Consider the following 21,900-nt stretch of genomic DNA (forward strand, 5'->3'; position numbering starts at 1 on the left):
CGTTCGGGCGGCGTAGCCGCCCGAACCCAAGCATTACTGTCAATACACCCCACTGTCCACATGGGTTAGGATTTATTTGTTTTATAGCACACATTTTAAATTTGGTGCCTGTTGGACCGACAAGTAACGAGACGCATGCGCATGAAGTCAGAGAGCATGAAGAAGGCATACTGGTAGCACTACACATAGGCTGCGTTCGGAAACGTCGCTCGGATGCCTCCGATGCCTCGGATTCATCATCTGTCCTCGTTTAACATTTAATGTTAAAGAAGGACAGATGATGAATTCGAGGCATCGGAGGCATCCGAGCGACGTTTCCGAATGCAGCCATAGTCGGTATGACAGATTTCCTAACCTGCAGAGTCGTCAACTTTAACGCTAAATATCTCGGTTCGCGAGGCAGAGCGACACTTTTTTCTGCCAGATTCTTTCGTTTTGTGCAAAAACGCGTCGAATAAGCCTAATTTCATCGAAATCGGAGGTGAGGGAGGTATTCTGAATAATTACCGGAATTTTAATCAATCAATATCAATTTAACATATTATTGAAAAGAACACATAAATTTCCTACCGTCAGATCATACAACATCAATACATCTTGTCCTTCGCTCCTGCATTCAACGCACAGGCTGCTACATTTCCGTCAAAGTGTGAACACGCCCTTATTATAGGGACTCTAGCTTCGAAGAGTTTGTAGCGTCAAGTGGACCGCAGTCAATTGAGCCAATATTCTGAGAAGGAAAATTGTCGCTCAAGTTCCGTTTTATTTATTTAATTTTAATTTGAAAGTTTTTTTATGTTGGTAAGTTAAAAAACGATAATTTAATGATAATTTATGACTATGCATGCATGTGTAATCACTGAAATAAATATACACTAAAATCTTTCAAATTAAGGGTGCCGTCACATGCGACGTAACCTGCGTAAGCGTAACCTGCGTATTCTAGTAATTTACTAGAATACGTTATTTTTTATTTACTAGAATACGCTATTCTGAAAGCCGGCATTCACATTGGGCGTATTTCGCGGAAGATTAGAGAAATGCGGAACTAATGCAACCAATTGCTGATTAGAATTTCTGTTGTACACTCTAACAGAAATGCTAAACGAATTTACGATTGGTTTTCGTAACCTACGCAACTCGAAAAGTACGCCTCATGGGGAACCGGTACTTTCTATCGCGTACATACAATACGCGTTTGTACAAATTTAGAAGAAGAAAGTCTGATTTATAATGGCCGTAACCGTTAACTTATGCTGATGCCGGTAAAGTTCAACCATAGGATTTCAATGCTTTCGTTCATACTAACTTGCTGTATTAGTATGAACGAAAGCATTGAAATCTTATGGTTGAAAGCAAATTACGCTTACGCAGATTATGCCGTATGTGACGGTACCCTCATAGAGGTACCGCAAAAAAAGTGGATATCGTTGTGTAGTTGACATCCACTTCTTCAGAGGGCGATAGCGCGCAGGACATTTTGCGTGTTTTATGGTTTACAGGAAAAAGGCCCTCATTCATGTCCACTGGTGTTCTTTAGTCTCAGATCCCAGGTTTCTCTCTAGTTGTACATTTAATATATTTATAAAATATATGTCTTAATTATGCGAAATTGCACATAAAATAGTGGCGTTTTTTCCTTAAAGAAGCCACGAGAAAAGAGGATAAATTCTGCAACACGGTTGACACACGTTAATTATTCTGAGCTTAATAATTGGTTTTAATACGTTGCAAATTGTGATTGCATCGTTTTTCAAGGGATCTCACAAGTGTCTCTTCTATTCTACAAAATGGTACATACGTATACATAATTCCGTAATTTCGCACGACTGAATAATTGTTCATGGAATGTGTACATTTTCAGGCGCAAGAGGTCGAAGAAACTATGAAACGGATTCAATCTCACAAGGGAGTAGTTGGAACAATAGTGGTAAACGCAGAAGGTAAACGCAAAATTTTGTTTTACATTTAAAAAAGAACATGTGACATCATCTATCCGTGTATGTCAGGAAATTCTCACTGAATTTTGCACTTTGATTTTTAGGTATTCCAATAAAATCAACATTAGACAACACAACAACAGTTCAGTACGCAGGTTTGATAAGTCAATTATCAGACAAAGCCCGTTCTGTTGTGCGCGATCTGGATCCAACCAATGATTTAACTTTCCTGCGCATCCGTAGCAAAAAGCATGAAATTATGGTTGCACCAGACAAGGAATTTATATTGATAGTAGTGCAAAATCCAGTTGATTGATATCTAAAGACTACAGAAGTACATTGCAGAATTCACCTTTATTCCTTTAATAATTTTATCGATTAATTTATTCTACATATTGCGTTTGATTTTAATAATTAATTAAGAAATGAAAGAATAAAACTCTATTGGTATAATACAATATTTTATTTCCAAGATAGTTTAGTGGAGATTTAAGAACTTTCGAACTGTTTTCTTTGGTAATTCATATTTTATGGTACTTTTGCAAATCAGTTTAGTAATAGATTCTGAATAAACACTTAATTATTCCTGCATCTGCATCATTTCAAACAACTGTGAATGTATGTGCATATACATATACATATATTCTGTTCTATATGTGATACCTAATTTCTATATATGATTTATTCGTATTTTATAATATTCTTTAGTACAGTTTGTATTATAGAATATATTTATTGTATCATAATGTTCTGTTAATTTATGATTTAATTCCATAAAAAAAATTGAAATATTTTTATTATTACTTATTACTTTTATATTTTATGTGAAAATATACTTTATAATCACACTACACACGCGCGTATTCATGTATCAAAATGAAGGAGTACAAACTAATACAACACAGAGAATTAAAAGTTGAATAAAATGAGAAGGAAAAATGTTTTTTTTTCAATTGTGTGTTTTATCATATATTTGTCATAAACACAAATGTGTTGACAAATAATATATTAGAATGTCACAATGTACTTTATTTTATTATATTTATTTCAATATATAAAAAATGTATACAAACTATTCGAAGATTGAAAAAATTGTATATGGACATAAGTCTAAGTTGATAAAAATAAATTTATTTTGAAATTTGGGAAAATATAAATTTCGATATGTATAACGACAAACACACGAGATATATTATAGAGTACTATTTCTTTTATTTCAAAGTTAAATGATAAAATCCTTGTCAATGTAATCTTCTTACTCTAAGAAAAAAAATTTTTTATAAATATATTAAAATAATTAAAAAAATATTTTTGTTCCTTTTTATTTTAAATATTCAGAAATTTATTCTTTTATTGTAAAAAAGTAGTCTTCAGCATCAATATCACATAACATGTATCTAACACCCTTTATTAAAAATTTGCAAGTAGCATTATATTAGATATAACATATAAGGCCTTGCGCACGATAGAAGGAATTAGGAATAAACGATTTCAACCTATATAAAAACCATGTATTCTGATGTATTCGATTTTTTATAGGTTAGAATCGTTTATTCTTTATTCCTAATTCCTTATTCCTTCTTGTGTGCAGGGCCTAAATTATATATCCCTGAGAAATATTTCTTGCAGTTTAAATAAAAAAAGTAAAAAAAAAAAGATTCTTATTAAAGATTTCAATATAAAAAAACAATATCTAGTTGGCTTCTATTGATCATAACACAGCCATGTACTTACATTTCTGCGTAGTCTACGAGACATTTTAAAACTATGTTACAGATTTAGTCAAATTGTGGCCTTGCTTTTATATATATATATATTTTTTTTTTAAGAATATGGAATGGTGTTATAGAGATATGAACATATTTATGTGTATTTACTTTCTTTTGCAAAAAAATTTTATAAATTATATGTAAACAAATATATGTATATAATAAATTTATATATTATATATATAAATTTTAATATTGAGATTCTTTCTTTTGAGATATATAATGTGTATCAAAAGATACTTTGTAAACTATAATATAAAGTTAATTTAATCTCCTTCAAGTAAAAAATAGATATCCACAATTACATGACTTGAAGTGAATTTGAAGCATGTTGCTTTTTTGAAGGGTGAAATCTAGTATAATATACTACCATTGCTGTAATTCCTAGTAAAAAGGAAACGATACAAATAATAAAGAATACGTTAAAATACCAAGCCTCTCCAACTTCAGAAGGACAGGTATATCTCCACAATAGATTGGAAGTAATATTTTCTGCAAAGCAGAGCATATAGAAACATAGATGTTTCCAAAATGTATTGCTATCTACGGTATTTAAATATATGAAAATGTAAACTATGCCAATAACTATGGCAAATAAGCTAGAATAAATGCGGTCTTTAAATGTTGGCAGCATATGTGGTGGGTGACCATAAGCCCGACAAAACTCTAATATCCCATGGGAATTGATCAAAATCCATATTGTCATGATTACCCAATGTATTAAGCAACCGATTATGGTATATAGAGGCCAGACGCTTGCAATAACACTGAGAGATAAGATTCTTGCCACTGTAATCATGATAATCAGTTATAATCAGTGATTTTTTTTTTTAAATATTTGTCTCAATTAGAATATCATGTCATCTGTTAATTGTTGAATATGTACCTGTGATGCTAAAGTGCCACAGAAATTGTAATACAGTTCCTACAACACCAATATTTAATTTATTTTGTTGAGCTAATCGAATGCTACGATGGTAACTGGCCATTGCCCAACCCATGCTTGCAAGTGAGCTGACAATACTAGCTACTTGATGTATAACTGAAAAATAACATGAAAAACATGTTAAAAGAATTGTAATAATCTATTACAATAAGCTACAATTATTTGACAACAAATTGGAATAATTAGGTCTTTGAAACAATTATTTTCTTCATTGTCAATTGTGCTACGACGCTAAATCTCTAGTAGCTTTACAAATATATGTGAGATTGGGCATAAAATATATTCCACAAAGTATAGATACATTCAAAATTAATTTCATTGTGGTAATGCTTTAACATCAGAGTTAGCTGTAGGATTTGTTGCGGTGCAGCTTCCAAGAAACATTCAAATATTCTTAACAAGGCAACATCTTGATCCTCTTTGAGCATCCTTAGATAATATCTCCTTTCATTGACACGATCTCCAGATTTCTTGCATTTACGTGCTTTTAACGCACACTTCAAGGTTTCCCAGTAATGTACAACTGGTGCCAGTTGCAAAAAAACAGCAATCATACAATACAATCCATTTTTAATCAACAAATGCGTTGTTTTATAATCGTTTTGTGTACTGGAACTTGTCTATATCAAGGAACATATGTTACTCGAAATCCGACAGAAATAAACCGAGTTAAACGTATGCGTATATAATAGTACTTCACTTCTTTATCTTGAAACTGCATCTTCCTGCTAACGTTGATCAGAGAGGGAACGAGTATGAGGCACATTGTCCAAGCAAAGTATGTTACTTTGCCGCCCAGGTAGTATTGGATGGCAATGTTATAATCGAAACCCATGTCGACGACATGCATTATTATGGAGCAAGCCAGCAAGAAGACATCCAGTCTGGAGATACGGGGGGTATCTGTCGGCAGGTCAGTGACGTCAACGTCGAAATGGATACCTGGAAACACGCTGACGAGATGGAAAGAACGACGTTCGCAATTTCTCTCCTCCATGGCTTAAACAGGTTCTACAATGAGTTTTTAGTCTGTAGTCTGTAATCGGAAGTCTTAATGCGGGGTCTACAATAGAAGTCGTAGAGGTCGTAGGATCTTAAGTCGTAGAAAATTGATCAATCACAGTTGATTATTCTTCTCATATTCGACTGTGATTGGTCAATTTTCTACGACTTAGAACCTTACGACCGCTACTTCTATTGTAGATCCCGTATTAAGGCTCATCTACATAGAAATCGTAGATGATTGTGGGGTCTTAAGGAACGCTAGTTGTATAGCGAATCGTTTGGCTTGACCAATGAGAAAGAAGTTGAATTTTCGGAAAGGGGCTGAATACAATCAGTTCTAAAATAGAAAATCATTTATTTGTGTTGTGTGTTTAATAATAAACTGGTAATATAGTGATAGAGTGATGGATGATAAAGAAGTATTGGTTGCGTTCAGCAGAGAAAGCAACTTTGCAACTGTTGTAAAATTCTTTAATACGATTTAATACAATAATATTGGTTCTTGCTTTTGGTTCCTTACAGATCTAAATGTATAAACCAATTATATTGAAGAATTTTACAACAGTTGCAAAGCTGCTTTCTCTGCTGAACGCAGCCAATGATAGTCATGATGCACGCATAAATTTCGCACTATTTTTTCGAACTGAAAGATGGCTACCGAAGCTACATGATTGGTCAGTCATAAGAAAATCGGTAGTCGGTATCTTAATGCAGGGTCTACAATAGAAGTCGTAGCGGTCGTAGGATCTTAAGTCGTAGAAAATTGACCAATCACAGTTAATTATTCTTCTCATATTCGACTGTGATTGATCAATTTTCTACAACTTAAGACTCTACGATTGTTACGGGTGCCGTCACATACAACCCGTAATCCGTAATCCGCACCAGATATCTGCAAACGTTACTAGATATTGCGTCCGTAACGTTACGTGTGTTTTACCTCCTTGTGTCCCATGGAGCCGTAATCTCATGAAATTTCCGTAAAAATTACTAGTTATTACTAGTAATGCTTTTCCTAATTTTATCTATTGACTAAATTTGACGATTTAATTAAAACTTTTGTTATAATCAAAATATATTCTGTAATTTTCTTATAAAATAAAATAAAAATGAACCGTATAACTTCTTAAATAAAAAATATTACATTTACACGTCCGCATTTTGCGGCTCCATGGGACACAAGGAGCATGTAAGCACGCAACGCAATTGCACTCCGACGTCAAACAAAAATAAACGTGCCATAATCTACCTTTAATTTATAAATAGTGATTAATTTGTTTGACAACAATTTTGAAATTAGAAGTGCATAATGAATCTTTGATATATGTTATTAGTGCAAATACAACAAATGGTCTGCTTTCTGACGTGCACTAGACTGCACTAGAACTCTCTTTTCACGTAGTTGCAGATTACGTGAAAAAATATCTGCCGTACATACGCAATCCCTAGATGCTTTTGCGGACATCCGGTGCGGATTACGGATTGCGGACTGTATGTGACGGCACCTTTAAGCGGGGAGCACAGATTCTTGCATAATGCATAAGAAAATGTACCAATCAAAGCCCTCCGTTTCCTTCCTTTCCATGAAATAAAGAATTCTGATTGATTAAATTTCTTATGCATTACATGTTATGCGTTATGCAAAAGTCTGTGCTCCCCGCTTTACGACTTCTATTGTAGACCCCGCATAAATGTTGGCTGTTGGCCAACCTTATGCAGGGTCTACAATAGAAATTGTAGCGATCGTAAGGGCTAAGTCGTAGAAAATTGACCAATCACAGTTGATTATTCTTCTCATATTTGACTGTGATTGGTCAATTTTCTACGATTTAAGACCCTACGACTGCTACGACTTCTATTATAGACCCCGCATTACGGATTCACCGATTACGACCGATAGCGTCTTAGGACTAAGTAAAGACTTCCGATTGCCGACTAAAGACTCATTGTAGAACCCGCTTTAATCCTCAGTTTCCAATCTGTCTACTTTCTCTCTATTTTCTCCTCAGGATCAAGTGCAAAGTGCAACTTGAGTTGGTATTCGCTCACGCTACAGCATCCCTCACAGAGCTCACACATCACATCGACATCAACACACATCAATCCATTTGATGAACGTCAACAAACAATCCACAATTCCACACCACATCATATTTCTCGATTTCTCTCCCTGCGTCGACCCGTTGGTCGCGTTCGCCACAGTTCACCCTGTTCTACCGCAGTTCGCCACTCCGATGATTTGGTGAGTCGATAGATCGACTCTCGACAAGAATCGAGACGCTTGGCGATGCCGATGCTTGGCGAAAAACGTAACTGTTTCTTCGACCTTCTCTTTACTACAAGTAGACAATTCAGATAACTAGGACGGTCGGTGTGCAGTCGATAATTTTCTCATAGGGTAAAGAACTAGTTCAAAATTGTAATATATGTTGTATACAGTGTTGGATCTTATCTAGATAAAATTATCTAGATGATCATCTAGATAAAATTTTGATGTCATCTTATCTTTATCTAGATAATAAAAATATTAATTATCTTTATCTGCATCTTAGATGAAAAAAAGTGTCATCTTTATCTAGAATAACATTTAGATAATTTAGTTTACATTTTACATTGCTGAAAATGTACTGAATATTGAAATATTTGCTTTTATGTAGTTCATGTTTGCAAAAAAATTTTTAGCCTCAAGGAGAAAGTGGATATATCCAGTAGTAGATAGGTCTGTTCGCGTTGCTTGCACCTTTTGATTCGGCACCTTCGCAGTCTCTCTTTTCAAGAAACCGAATATATATATATCTATCTTATTTTAAGTGCAAAAATATTTGGGAATTTCATGCAACGCGAACAGACCTTATATAACTACTCAAGTGATTTGAGAGTTGGTTGTGTATTTTCAAATGAGGAGAAAATTACAAAGGTGAACAAATTCACTAAATATTGACCAATTAAATTATAACTATTCTAGTGAATTTGCTCACTCTTGCAATTTTTACCTTATTTAGAGATACACTATCGACCCTCTGTTTTTTATTTTTGCACTAGACGTGCAGAGAGTTGTAGTGCATAGAACTCTCTTTCTCTCTATCGCCAAATATCAAACATATTATATATATAATACCTATCTCATTTTAAGTTCCAAAAGTGTATATTAGTTTAGCCACAGAAAAGGCAAAACAAATGACAAAATCTTATATTTTTTATTAAATGTGAGTAATAATGAAATTAAATTAAAACTAAAAGTAATAGACTCCTTTAATTGATACGATAAACAATAAAAAAATTCACAAAAGGCTATAGGAGTAAACCTCTAGCTGTTAAAAATTTCGAGATATACATTTAATTAATAATATTATATGATTTCGTACGTTTCAACTCCTGTTTGAGTCATCTTCAGCGTTACAACCTTTTAATATTACAGCAAGTAATATATTGCAGTCAATGTCTTCAAAGTTTTCTCTCCTTTTGTATGTGACCGTTGTGGATAAAAACTCAAGCTAAAATTAAAAAAAATCGTTGAAGAAGGTGAATAATATAGAGGACAATAGAAATAAAAATTGTGCTCACCTCACGGAGTCCACAAGTCACATACAAAGTAATAGTAAATCACACGACAATTGCAGAACGTCATCTTAAATTAAAATTAAAGACATTTACTGCGATATTAATTGCTGTAATATTAAGATTGTAACGCTGAAGATGACTCAAACAGGAGTCGAAATCATATGTTATTATTAATTAAATGTACATCTCGAAATTTTTAACAACCAGAAGTTGACTCTTATAGCCTTTCGTATGAATTTTTTTTATTATTTGTTATAACTGTAAGTATAAGTCTTAAAAATAAAAAAAATTATCTGAAAAATTTCAGATGAATTTTCAGATAAATTTATCTTGATTATCTAGATGAATTTAATTGAATCACCTTTATCTTATCTAAGATAAATTTCCAAATTTTCATCTTATCTTTATCTAGCTAATTTTAAAATCATCTATGCACAACACTAGTTGTATATATATATATATATATATACATACAGGCCCGTATTCAGAACGCGCTTACAATGATGTTAGCGCGCTAACATACTATACTTTACGTCACGCAATATTATAGAATTTCAGAGATAAAAGCGCGTTCTGAATACGGGCCACAATGTATAAAGATATCATAGCATTAAAAGTATACGTATCTATATTTATACATCATTTGTATAATGAAAAGTTAGGAATTTATAATCGCGAAAATTTATCCAGAATCGTCTTTAATATTACTCGTCGGGGACGAGATACTAAGCAGATCAGGGCACCTATTCTGTGACTGTTTTACACGTCTACCGACAGTTGTCGGTGTCGTTGCGCAGCTTTTTTACCATATAAAATATCTGCGCAGCGACACCGCAATTGTCGGTAAGCGTGTAAAACAGTTACAGAATAGGGGCCCAGCTACAGGTGACGTCGACGATCGACGTCGTCATTGGTCGTCGTATCGTGTTGTGTCGTGTCGTGTCGTGGGCAGTCGTGAGCAGTCGTGAGTATAGTGTCATACGCGTAAGCTATATCATAATAGTAGTCTGTAACATAATAGTAGACGTTGTCGTTTTGCGAATCGCGCGAACTGCGCGAGAGGCGTGATGCGCAAAAAGTGTAATCGATGTGATGTTTTGCGAGGGATATAACGAGGTGGGTGGTGAGATTTCATATTTTTTTTTCTCAATCGATCTGTCGGGTCTGCTTGATCCTAAAATTTCATTGACTTGATATCAAGTACGTCGCAGTACAGCGTACAGCACAGTACAGGCCAATTCAGGCTCGTGCAGGCCCGTGCAGGCGTGTGGCGAGGTTGCAATTATTCTGCCGGATTCTCTCCCCTACAATTTATTTCTGTAATTTATTTCTTACAATATCGTAATCAATCGTAATAATTTTGATTGATCGATGTTTGACAACGACATTTATTGCGTCATATTTCGTGTCGTGATTCTTTATTTGCAGATCTGGGTAAACATGGTTATGCAAAGCAGAATCTGCATGCTGGCCGTTTTGCACACCCACATTTTCCGCCTTCTCTGCACTTTATATCTAATTTTTTCGCCTTTAGAATTTTCTACATTTCCCCTCTAGATTTTATACTTTTCCATTTACGTTTCTTACTTCATCTATATTTTATTTACAATTATCTTTTTCTTTTTACTATTTTTGATTTTTATTTGTTGATTTACTGTTGATTTTTGTTTGTTTAATAAACTTTATATACAAACATTCAAGTATATTTTACGAAGAAAACAAGGTCTAAAAATAATTTATCCATCTCTTTTTTTCATTTAGAATCTTTATTAATTATTAATTATTACTTTCTAAGACTAATTAAAATTTTATACTTGAACAGACTTTGGAATTTCTATTTTATTCCATCAAAATGTAAACCATTTTTTAAAAATTTAAAAAAGTAATAGCTTGCTTAAAGTATTTTTTTAATTTAAAAAAATTAAATCGATTTTCTTTTTCATTTTGATTTTTATATAATTTCATATTTTTTCTGTTATCCTACAGAATGCCGATACAGGCACCACAGTGGACTGAATTCCTGTCGTGCCCAATCTGTTGTCATGACTTTGACGTGGCTATACGAGGTCCCATATCACTTGGCTGTGGCCATACCATATGTCGTGCTTGCTTGGCCAATTTACACCGCAAGCAATGTCCTTTCGATCAGGTAATAATATAGGTATTTCAGTGTGATATTATACTACTCGATAAGAAATAGGAAACAATTTCAAAATGTTCAAAATCGCACAATTTTCAAATTGTCGAAACTCGGTGAAAAATCATTGTAGACAAAACTTTTAAACAATAAAACTTGTACTTTTTAATATATTTTTGGCCATTTAAAAAAAAAATGTTTATCTTTACAATTTTATATCTTAGCAAAGATCACATTATTATTGTGTTCCTTAAAATTACATACATTTAACAGTCTGCAGCTCAATAAAAAATTTTCTTTAAACAATTTAATACTTATACAAAAAGGTATTAAAAAGAGTTTTACCTACAAAAATTTTCTTATGATTTTTCTTGATCGAATTACACAACTTTGAAGCTAAATTTACATTTCTTAAAATTATCGTTAAAATTCGGCGAAAAATCGTCGCAAAAATTTTTTATCTCCCCAATTTTGCAAAATTAAGTTTAAAAACTGTTAAAAGCATGTTAAAGTACAAACTCGGAACTTCAAAATGCTTTTTTAATTTTTGATCTGAAAATTGGGCAATTTCGAAAGTGCTTTTCCCTATTTCTTGTTGAGTAGTGTAATATATACACATAAAAATACATACATATGTCTCTCTCTCTCTCTCTCTCTCTCTCTCTCTCTCTCTCTCTCTCTCTCTCTCTCTCTCTCTCTCTCTCTCTCTGCGCGCGCGCGCGCGCGCGCGTGTGTGTGTGTGTGTGTGTGTTTGTATGTATAACATATATATGTACATTGCTAATAATTCTATAAACAGTTCTTTATTTTGTTTGTCCTTTTCACAGAACATTATTAACACCGACATCGAAAAACTACCTGTAAATGAAGCACTGTTACAATTGCTGGGCAATCCAATTCCCATCATTGCTTCATCAACATCTGCATCGAATCAACAGCAAAATTACCAGAAGCTTCTGCCAGCCGACCAACATGTTAACTACCTTAGGGCTAAGAATTGCATTGAGGAACTTGCTCTTTATCTTAAACCATGTCAAATTAGTAATACTGCAGGTATGTAGTATGCAGAATTTTAAAATATCAAATATAAATAACCATTGATAGATAACAAAAATTAGGTTGAAGTCTATCATGTAAGGAATATACGTGCAATGAGAATAATTAAATTATGTTATATGTTGTATTACAAATACAATAATATTGTATTACAGTAGATTTTACTAAGATTATTATATTTTATTACACACAAGACTTACATAGTAATTAAAAATATATATGTATAATATACATACACGCACTCACATGAATTGTTGCGATATTTACTTGTGTAATATGAAATATATTTGTTTATTATATAGGTATCGGAAGCGGAGGTGGAGGATTAGTATCACGACCCATGCAACGAAAATTGGTGACATTATTAGGTTGTCAGTTAGTAGAACCAGAAGGTAGAGCACGTGCATTGCGTGCTGCTCGTAGTCTTGGTGAGCGCACTGTCACAGAACTTATACTACAGCACCAGAATCCTCAACAACTCAGCGCTAATCTTTGGGCAGCCGTGCGTGCCCGTGGTTGTCAATTTCTTGGACCAGGTAAATTTTATTTACACAAGGTAATTATGCAATTTGATTAGGCCGTATCTTTCAATGTGTGTAAGTAATAGAAGGAAATAATACAAAAAAAAGAAAAAAATATATATACATATATAATATAGCATTATTTTCTTTGCAACTATATTAATGAGTGATAGAACTACAATAAAGTGTTTGTTTTGCATGCTCATACATTGTAAGCATTATTTCAGCCTCGTTGTTTGCTAAATATTAAACAAGGACAAATGATGCTCACAAGTGCTATGAACACCAAAGAGAATGCACTATAAACTGCATTCTTTTTAAATATCATTTTTTAAATACTTATTCTGCATATAGAAGAATTAAGATAAAGCCTCAAAGGAATGTAATAACTTATAAGATGCGTGTGTGCGTGCGTGCGTGCGTGCGTGCGTGCGTGCATGGGTTTGTGTTATGTATTATATTTTTCTTGGCTAATTTATTTCTGTAATTGTCTTTGTTTTATTACTGTTTAGCGATGCAAGAGGAAGTTCTCAAACTTGTGCTATTGGCTTTGGAGGATGGCTCTGCTCTATCGCGTAAGGTATTGGTGATGTTTGTAGTACAGCGTCTAGAACCACATTTTCCTCAAGCTAGTAAGACCAGCATTGGACATGTAGTGCAGCTTCTATACCGAGCGAGTTGTTTTAAGGTAAATATGTGGTAGTTCATAAAAGGATTCAAACACTTTTAATAAAACATTGTATAGAAAAATTTTTACTATACAATTATATATTAAATATATTATCGTTTTCTATTATGTTGTGTACGTTTTTAGGTATCAAAGCGTGAAGGCGACTCATCGCTGATGCAATTAAAGGAAGAGTTCCGTACTTATGAAGCTCTAAGACGGGAACATGATGCACAGATTGTACAGATAGCCACCGAGGCAGGCTTGCGTATTGCGCCTGACCAATGGTCAGCGTTACTTTATGGCGATACTGCTCACAAATCCCACATGCAAAGCATCATTGATAAATTGCAGACACCACAGTCGTTCGCCCAGAGTGTCCAGGAACTTGTGATAGCGTTGCAACGTACTCCGGATCCTGGACAACTGAGCGGTCTCAGGCCACAGTTGGAATTATTAGCTGCCATCGATCCCAGTCCAGGTATGTAGGTTCTGGACCGTATGTAAAATTATATTCTGTATAAATTCTTAAAACTTTTGTAATTATTAAAGTATGTCGGACTGACGTACGACAGTAACTGTACAAACTCTTAGAATCTTAAATGTATCATATATTATCAATAAGTATTTTTTAATAATTATATTTTTATAATTTTTATTATTTTTAGAGACAGAGCCACCAAACTTAGCCGTATGTCGGGCGGCTCTAGAAGCCGTGAGAATAGTGGTGGCTACGTTAGTGGATTTTATTCGACAACATGGAAGCAATGGCACATGCGGTAACAATCGGAAATCAGTGGCGCAAGATAGTGGAGGTGGTGGTCCTGTCGGAAGCTCGTGTCCAGGTTCAGCAACCAGCAAATACAAAGTTAGCATGTGCAGAGATTTAGCTCTGCGCGGCACTTGCCCACGATCCAACAATTGTACCTTTGCTCACAGCGACACCGAGCTTGATAAGTAAGTTTATTTATTTGATACAATTATTCATTTTATTTTCTACCTGTTTTTGAGAAAATTATTAAAGAATATTAAAGAGAAAAAAAAGGAATCTCAACATCAAAAAATGGTAGAAAATAGTAATTTTTACTATCAATTCCAATTTTTTGATAATAATATCTCAAATGAAAAGATTATTTATGTGTGTGTGGCTATATGTAACTATTTTACTACTACAATGATTTGCAGATTCTAGACGCATGCAATTCTTTCCAAATAGATTTTTCACATGAAAAATGAGTTATTTTTTCTTTTTTTTTATAGGTACAGATCAAAAAATCGTAAATTGAGTGTCAGAGCGAATTCAAATCAGACAGAATTGAAGGGTGAGAAGAATAATAAGATTTTCAATAAGCAAAACGGTGATTTAACGACTTACCATTCCGTAAAAACACACGACAGGGATAGTGAGTATAGTGGATATTTATATTTAATATGATGGATGTGTGATAGATCAAAATATTATACTGAGTACAAAGATATCTCTTTCAAAACAATTTTGATTTGATAATTGTTTTGTATTCTTAATAATAAAGAAAATTACTTAAATATCAAGTGAGAAGCACCCTTTGTACGATATGTTTAAATGAAACAATCATCTCTATTATTGTATCATTTTATCTTAATTATTAGCAGTGGTGCAACATTCAACGCCTGTCCCGACCAACTTGGAAAATAATTTGATTGACTCATTGACATCGACCTATGTTTTGCCGCTTACACCCCCACAAAACTTGCCGCATCTTAGTCTGTGCTCTGTAAAGGGAGGAACTATGTTGGATAGTGGAGGATCTCCTGGTGTCCATTGCTCTGGGCATTACATAATGCCACCAGGATCTGTTCCTACAGTCGATTATGGACCTTCCTTGACAACTACAACAAACCTCGGAGTGTGGGATGCCCCACAAATTGTACCAGCAAATCAAGTAACAAACGACAAAAAAGTTTAAGAGAAAATAGCTTGCTTTCTTATAATCAGTAATTTGCCGAAATTTCAAACGGATAAATTCGTTTAATAGCAACAAAAGCAGATTTATTAAAGTAATCCTTTTAGTGGATAATATTTATTATTAATGTGACTGACAATTGATTGTAATGATAGTTTAACATAATTTCAATAATGATAATAACAATGAAATTAACTTTGCAATAGCGAACGGCAGTGGGAAAAACTATGTTGGCGATGTTATTGCAACGCAAAATGGAGATCTTAAATCAGTTGGAAATAATCGTTGGCAAACAGCAACAACAACAACTAATATCACCGCAAATAAAAACGGTAAACATGTATTCTGATCATATTATGTTTCTTTATATTCGAATGAACTTTATCATATTTTATCATTGTTTTGTGCGCGCGTGCTTGTACGTAATTTATTTGATATATTTTATATTTTATATATTTTATACATGATTATATATTTTCTCTTAGAATTATGATCTTCAGCAAGAGAGTGATTTATTGTCTGCACCCAACAATTACTCAATATGGACCGCTGCGAATAATTTTCGCTGTTCATCCGGGACGGATCCATCGCCGCCACCACCTTCATCTGCTTCGCATCTACTCGACGATGACGGTCCCTTTATATCTCCATTAGATGTATCTCCCACAACCTCTTTGCCATCAGTTAGCAAACAGGCACCCATCTCAAGAATATCTAAAACTCTGATAAGGTGACATTAAATAATATATGTGTAGATATTATATCGATTTAATTGTAATATCTGTAATATCTTAAGAAATTATATGATCTATTATTTAATAGTAATAAAGTAATAATAATAATAATAATAGATCTCCCTACAACGGAACTCTGCAACATCTCTACAATGAGGAGGTCGACCCTACTATCCCCGCACTGTCTACTACATTCAGAACTCCAAACTCTGTAACCTCTTGGTATTATGGCAGTCAACGTGAGTACGAAATATTATTTCTATCGATCAGAGAGTATATATCGACAGAAATAATCATAACGTAAATCACTGCATTATATACTAGGAATTTTAGACAGAACTTATTTTATTCACGAATAACTTTTTCTACATTTATAATATACAGGGTGTAGAAAAAGTCCCGAACCCCTTAAATATCTTGAAAAGTAATCATTTTTGAGAAAAATGTTTTATACAAAAGTTGTAGGATAGAAAATGATCTGTTGATTGACCTTATCAATTTGACCTTGGATGGTGCCACCAAGGTCAAGTCAAGGTCAAATCGATTTTTTTAAACGAAACACCCTATTTTTTATTTTAGAATTTAATAGCTGAAGTCGGGAGCTTTCCAAAACACTATAAAGCCTCTTTTTAATCAGTACTTTTCAAGTTATGAGAGTTGAAAGTTACGGAACCGCCGGCATTAGCATTATCTAAGGTATTATGTAGAGATTGCCCGACTGGATCTATGAGTCATGTATGTGCCCGCGAATGTCTGTATCTCTATCTCCTCCCTCCTACCCTTTCCTTCTCCCTCCCTTCCCTTCTACTCGTTTCTATCCCCTCTCCCTCCTTCCCACTCTTTCAACAAAACTGGAGATTACATAAGCTAGAGATCTCTCCTGTCAAGTTCACTCTTTCTGTGACCTGCGATTGAAAAAGTATACTTTTTCGTGATACTCCGTTCTGAGATTGCTTATCGCCACATAGTTATCTTTGTTTATAAAGTATTTATTTAAAATATTTTATAATGCTTATTGAACAGAACCATATCCCTTTTAATGATGCAAGGATGGGATGGTTGTAGGAGGTCTTACGCAAGCGACAAGACTTTTCAATCAATCTTTTAGAAATAAAGACAATGATATATCTAAATCAACTGTCATTCGTTTGAGCATTTGTCATTCCTTTAACTCAGCTCGCCTTACCTATCAGTTTTTAGTTACTTTCTCGGCTAGACCCCACCGGGGTCTGGAACTTCGTCAAGTTATATCTCTGAATAGAAAACATATTTTTAATCTGATAATACTTATCACATGCAAAATTGATATCTCTAGAGTAAGACAAGAACAAATAAACAAAGATGAAACAAAAAATATTTTATTCTTAAATTACATCATAAAAAGTTTAAGTCTGAATTGCAATGTGAAAAATCGCATTAGATACGTCATATCCCAGTAAGGCGAGGGGTTAAAAGAATATTACATATTATAGCAAATATTCAAATTGGCGTCCCTCTGCAATCTGATAATGTGCTAGACGATTAAAAACTTAAGACTGCATTTCTACAGAATTCGCGAGGTGATTCTAAATGATCGCATGATTCTAAATTCATTTATTATTCGTTGACGTAAATCATAGATTTCGAGGTTTAGTATTATAAATTTTTCCCTTTAAATATCCCCATAAAAAATATTCGAGTAAAAATTTAGATCAGGCGATCGTGCTGGCCATTCAATGTAACTCCTTCTTCCTATCCACCTATTCAGAAAAACTTCATTCAGATATTAGCGTACTCGTAAACCGTAGTGAGGTGGCGCCTCATCGTGCTGAAACCAAATATCACTGAAGTTTTGACGAGCGATGTTTCAGATTGCCGGAACTATTTCATCTTGAAGCATGACTAAGTAATTATTAGCGTTTAAATTTCCTTCAATAAAGAAAGGCCCAATAATGGCTTCATTTAAAATTCCAGCCCATACGTTAACTTTTTGCTGATTCTGAGTATGTGCCTCGTACATCCAATGAGGATTTTCATGGCTCCAATATCTGCAATTATGTCGATTAACATTCCCGGTTAGCTCAAAAGTAGCTTCATCTCAAAAAAATAATGTTGACTACAAATAAAAGATTTCTATCGATATTTAACATCATACTTTCGCAAAATTCAATGCGATGATCAAAATCATCTTCACATATTCCTGCGCCAGGATCTTATATGGATGAAATTTCTCTTTTTTTAGAATTTTATGAACTGACATAGGATCGATGTCATGTTATTGTGCAACTTTGCGAATTGAATTATGCGGATCTTCGATAAAAGACTAGAACATTCAATCATTTAAAAGGATTTGTCACTATTGCTGGACTACCTTGTCTATTATGGTCTTTTACAAAACTCATTTCTTCAAAACGTTGTACAGTACGAGTAACAGTCGATTTAGATGTTACTCGAGGACCATTGTCCTCATTCCTAAAAGTTTGATTGAAAAGTTCTGTCACATGTGCGTAAGACCCCTACGATCACCCCATTCTCGCATCATTAAAAGGGATATACACTCCTGTTTATTAAGCATTATAAAATATTTTAAATAAATACTTTACAAAGATAACTATGTGGCGATAAGCAATCTCAGAACGGAGTATCACGAAAAAGTATACCTTCTCAATCGCAGGTCACAGAAGAGTGAACTTGACAAGAGAGATCTCTAGCTTATGTAGTCTCCAGCTTTGTTGAAAGGGTGGGAAGGAGGGAGAGGAGATGGAAACGAGTAGAAGGGAAGAGGAAGAAGAAGGAAAGGGTAGGAGGAAGGAGGAGATAGAGATACAAACATTCATGGGCATATACATGACTTATAAATCCAGTCGGACAATCACTACGTAATACCTTAAATAATGCTAATGCCGGCAGTTCCGTAACTTTCAACTCTCATAACTTGAAAAGTACTGATTAAAAAGAAGCTTTATTATAGTATTTTGGAAAGCTCCCAACCTCAGCTATTAGATTCTAAAAATAAAAAATAGGGTGTTTCGTTTTAAAAAATCGATTTGACCTTGACTTGACCTTGGTGGCGCCATTCAAGGTCAAATTGATGTGGTCAGTCAATAGATCATTTTTAACCCTACAACTTTTGTATAAAACATTTTTCTCAAAAATGATTACTTTTCAAGATATTTAAGAGGTCCGGGACTTTTTTTACACCCTCTCTTTCTGTATATAAATATATTTTTAATATATTTTTTTTCTTCAAATGTTTGTTTTTCAAAAATCTTTATAGATAAAATGTATGTGTATATGATAGTAGAATAGTTGTTAAATTGGTATTAATTGCAGCATGTGCAACAGTTAGCGTGAATGGAATACAGCCAATGATGTCAATTAGCCCTGGCAGTGGTGATGGTGACAGTGATTTCACCAGTGATAATTACGTCGCACTCGGCCGCAATATTATTGCACCAGAATCATTGTCACAATTCTCAAGATCGGAATGTATGTCAAAAGAGTGAGTTATATATGTATATAGTTGTATTTTTTATTTATAACTCTCTTATCTTTATTAGTGATGAAAAAGAAAACATATATGTTTATTATATTATATGTTATGTACGTATTGCAGTTTGATTTTGGAATCACAGAAAGTAAAGCAGCAACTCAGACATCTCGAAAAGAAAATCAATGACTTAAAGGTAACGTTTCACATTTCGAATTTTGAGAAATGCAACAAACATTGTTCAATTCATGTCCTGAATGTGCATGTTTAGTTGGCTACGCAAGGAGCTACCACTTTTGTGACAGCAGGCGAACGATTGACACAAGAATTGCGAATGATCGAAGCAGGTATCAGAGAAAGGGAGAGAGATGTTCGTAATTGGAGCAATCCATACAGTGGTAGTACTGGTACTACCACTATTCCTTGGATTCAGCAATCCAATGATTGGCTGTCGAATCAAGAATATAATACGAATTACAAAACTGAGGAGGTAGGCCGTACCATTTTATGCTATTTTATTTTGTAATTAATTTCAATAAATTTATAACTCATATTTTGGTGTAACGAACGCACAAGGAAATTATATTTTTATTCGGGATTTTAAGTACTATCAATTTCACTTCGTCTTTTTTAATTCATATGATAAATAAAATTAAATAAATATATTCCAAAATATAAAAATTCAAATTCATGATCATAAGCAAGAATTATCGATTTGTCAGTTAACTGATTAATCAATGTGTGCACAGGAAGATACATACGAGGCTGGGATAGCAAACGATATGCGCGAGCTAGAACTGCGATGGGAATTTGAGCTGCGCGAGCAGGAAAAACATTGGTCCAGTGGAGGTGAGAAGGATCCCATCACCACCACTACTTCCATGAACAAATAATAGGACATCTCTCTCTCCTTTTCCCATCTTTAGCTCTGTTTTCTTTTCTCGTCCATTTTTCGATGGGAAACATGTGTTTTTACATGTCAAAATCAATCTTCGATTTTATCTTTAATTAATATTGATCGAGGGTAAGTAAAATTCCTTTAATTCATGGAGGTCGGGAAATACATAGTAATCGCAGACCTAAATGCTTGTTTTGAGCATTTTTCATGTTGATAATTAAAATATCACGCGATGAAAAATTGTACGATTTTAATTCTGAATAATAATTTATCAACGGACAATTGAGTTGTCGACTGTTGAAATTAATTAAGCAACAATTGTACCACTTGTGATAGATGATTATTATGATTACGTAAACTTTGTGAAAAACATCAAACTTGAAATAATTCGTATCGTTTACGTAATTAATTTTCAAAAATTGACAATCTCGATTGATCTCTTGAACTGTCTTGTTGTCCCTTTTTAATTTAAGAAAGAGATAAATGATACTGTAAAATTTTTACGAAAGAGATATATTTATTTTTACGGGATTTGTTAAAATTTAGCTTAATACGCGGTCAGTGTTTTATAAACAATGACTTCGCGGAATATGTAGGTGCGAGGAATGTATTAATTAACATGTTTAATTATATGCAGATTTCGTATACTCTTTACTGATGATACGATATATATACATATAATGAATACACACATTCGAAAAGAATGCTGATCGCGCTTGACCTGATCGATAAGGTTAGACTCTGATGATAATAACAACACGTTATTACATTATATGCTTATACACATATTGTAGATACATGTGCTAAAGAAGAAATCGCGTTCCTTTTGAAGGACGCTATATTTATAGAATTTCTATATTCCGAAGACGGAAAGGAAAACGAAACTGCTACCTCGGCTTGATGATGGTATCCTTTATAGTATCTTGTTTCAAAACTTGTTTGTGAAAAATAATCAGAATCTTCTTTTCAAGAATTAATTCTGATCTTCCTTGTCCCGGAAGCGGGAAAAGAAACGTGCTTATGTTTAATTAATAAAATTTGATGTTTAATAAATTATTGTAATAAAATTAATCTATTAAATTTTCGTGTTGTGCATAAATGTTATTATGTTACCTGCAATAATACGTAACATAATAACTCTTATATTGATTATTAAGATTAACATCAATTTTATTAATTACATGAATTACCAAAATTCTATTAAGAATTTGTATTTCGAAAAAAGTGGAGATGCAACTTTTTGAGGACCGTCTC

The 21,900-nt window shown here is 33.6% G+C and overlaps 4 protein-coding genes across 11 annotated transcripts in view; 2 read left to right on the top strand and 2 right to left on the bottom strand.

The window, feature by feature from the left end:
- LOC108729518 (uncharacterized) overlaps positions 1-588 on the bottom strand; it is a 6,907-nt gene extending 6,319 nt beyond the window's left edge. The window contains exon 1 of the mRNA XM_018458677.1: positions 571-588. Within this exon, the coding sequence (XP_018314179.1) occupies positions 571-588 (18 nt within the window). The remainder of the gene's footprint in view (positions 1-570) is intronic.
- A 799-nt stretch (positions 589-1,387) lies between these two features.
- On the top strand, positions 1,388-2,300 carry robl (dynein light chain roadblock). 2 transcript variants are annotated; one of them, XM_018458688.1, is made up of 4 exons: positions 1,388-1,553; positions 1,647-1,793; positions 1,865-1,943; positions 2,045-2,300. In XM_018458688.1, exons 2-4 carry the CDS (start codon positions 1,791-1,793, stop codon positions 2,254-2,256), a joined length of 294 nt encoding a protein of 97 aa, XP_018314190.1. In that variant the 5' UTR covers positions 1,388-1,553; positions 1,647-1,790; the 3' UTR covers positions 2,257-2,300. The 2 variants fall into 2 exon arrangements, with proteins under 2 accessions (XP_018314190.1, XP_018314189.1); XM_018458687.1 differs by lacking the exon at positions 1,388-1,553 and having other exon boundaries at positions 1,574-1,793.
- A 1,672-nt stretch (positions 2,301-3,972) lies between these two features.
- LOC108729519 (XK-related protein 6) lies at positions 3,973-7,882 on the bottom strand. 5 transcript variants are annotated; one of them, XM_018458678.1, is made up of 5 exons: positions 7,648-7,882; positions 5,356-5,666; positions 4,957-5,275; positions 4,596-4,751; positions 3,973-4,498 (listed from the first exon to the last, which is right to left on the bottom strand). In XM_018458678.1, exons 2-5 carry the CDS (start codon positions 5,650-5,652, stop codon positions 4,011-4,013), a joined length of 1,260 nt encoding a protein of 419 aa, XP_018314180.1. In that variant the 5' UTR covers positions 5,653-5,666; positions 7,648-7,882; the 3' UTR covers positions 3,973-4,010. The 5 variants fall into 5 exon arrangements, with proteins under 5 accessions (XP_018314180.1, XP_018314181.1, XP_018314184.1 ...); XM_018458679.1 differs by having other exon boundaries at positions 5,356-5,691; XM_018458682.1 differs by having other exon boundaries at positions 5,356-5,691; positions 7,805-7,878.
- A 2,359-nt stretch (positions 7,883-10,241) lies between these two features.
- On the top strand, positions 10,242-21,658 carry roq (RING finger and CCCH-type zinc finger domain-containing protein roquin). 3 transcript variants are annotated; one of them, XM_018458691.1, is made up of 16 exons: positions 10,242-10,344; positions 11,208-11,370; positions 12,186-12,411; positions 12,717-12,950; positions 13,448-13,623; positions 13,750-14,083; positions 14,271-14,559; positions 14,863-15,005; positions 15,232-15,524; positions 15,752-15,877; positions 16,031-16,275; positions 16,397-16,518; positions 19,592-19,760; positions 19,875-19,944; positions 20,020-20,238; positions 20,498-21,658. In XM_018458691.1, the coding sequence occupies exons 2-16, from the start codon at positions 11,209-11,211 to the stop codon at positions 20,639-20,641; spliced, it is 2,952 nt and encodes a 983-aa protein (XP_018314193.1). In that variant the 5' UTR covers positions 10,242-10,344; position 11,208; the 3' UTR covers positions 20,642-21,658. The 3 variants fall into 3 exon arrangements, with proteins under 3 accessions (XP_018314193.1, XP_018314192.1, XP_018314194.1); XM_018458690.1 differs by having other exon boundaries at positions 10,242-10,337; XM_018458692.1 differs by having other exon boundaries at positions 10,242-10,337; positions 15,235-15,524.
- The last annotated feature ends 242 nt before the right edge of the window (positions 21,659-21,900 follow it).

This window comes from Mycetomoellerius zeteki, unplaced genomic scaffold (assembly GCF_001594055.1).
Source record: "Mycetomoellerius zeteki isolate Tzet28-1 unplaced genomic scaffold, Tzet1.0 scaffold748, whole genome shotgun sequence".
NCBI lineage: Eukaryota > Metazoa > Arthropoda > Insecta > Hymenoptera > Formicidae > Mycetomoellerius > Mycetomoellerius zeteki.

Bases quoted from the DNA above. Each gene is read 5' to 3' on its own strand.
- roq (XM_018458691.1), top strand. From the start codon at position 11,209: ATGCCGATACAGGCACCACAGTGGACTGAATTCCTGTCGTGCCCAATC. The intron at 14,560-14,862 runs GTAAGTTTATTT...TTTTTTTTATAG, and splicing joins AGCGACACCGAGCTTGATAA to GTACAGATCAAAAAATCGTA. The intron at 15,006-15,231 runs GTGAGTATAGTG...CTTAATTATTAG, and splicing joins AAAAACACACGACAGGGATA to CAGTGGTGCAACATTCAACG.
- robl (XM_018458688.1), top strand. The intron at 1,944-2,044 runs GTAAACGCAAAA...TTTGATTTTTAG, and splicing joins AATAGTGGTAAACGCAGAAG to GTATTCCAATAAAATCAACA.
- LOC108729519 (XM_018458678.1), bottom strand. From the start codon at position 5,652: ATGGAGGAGAGAAATTGCGAACGTCGTTCTTTCCATCTCGTCAGCGTG. The intron at 5,276-5,355 runs GTGAAGTACTAT...TCCTTGATATAG, and splicing joins TGCAGTTTCAAGATAAAGAA to ACAAGTTCCAGTACACAAAA. The intron at 4,752-4,956 runs GTATCTATACTT...GTTATTTTTCAG, and splicing joins CAATGAAATTAATTTTGAAT to TTATACATCAAGTAGCTAGT.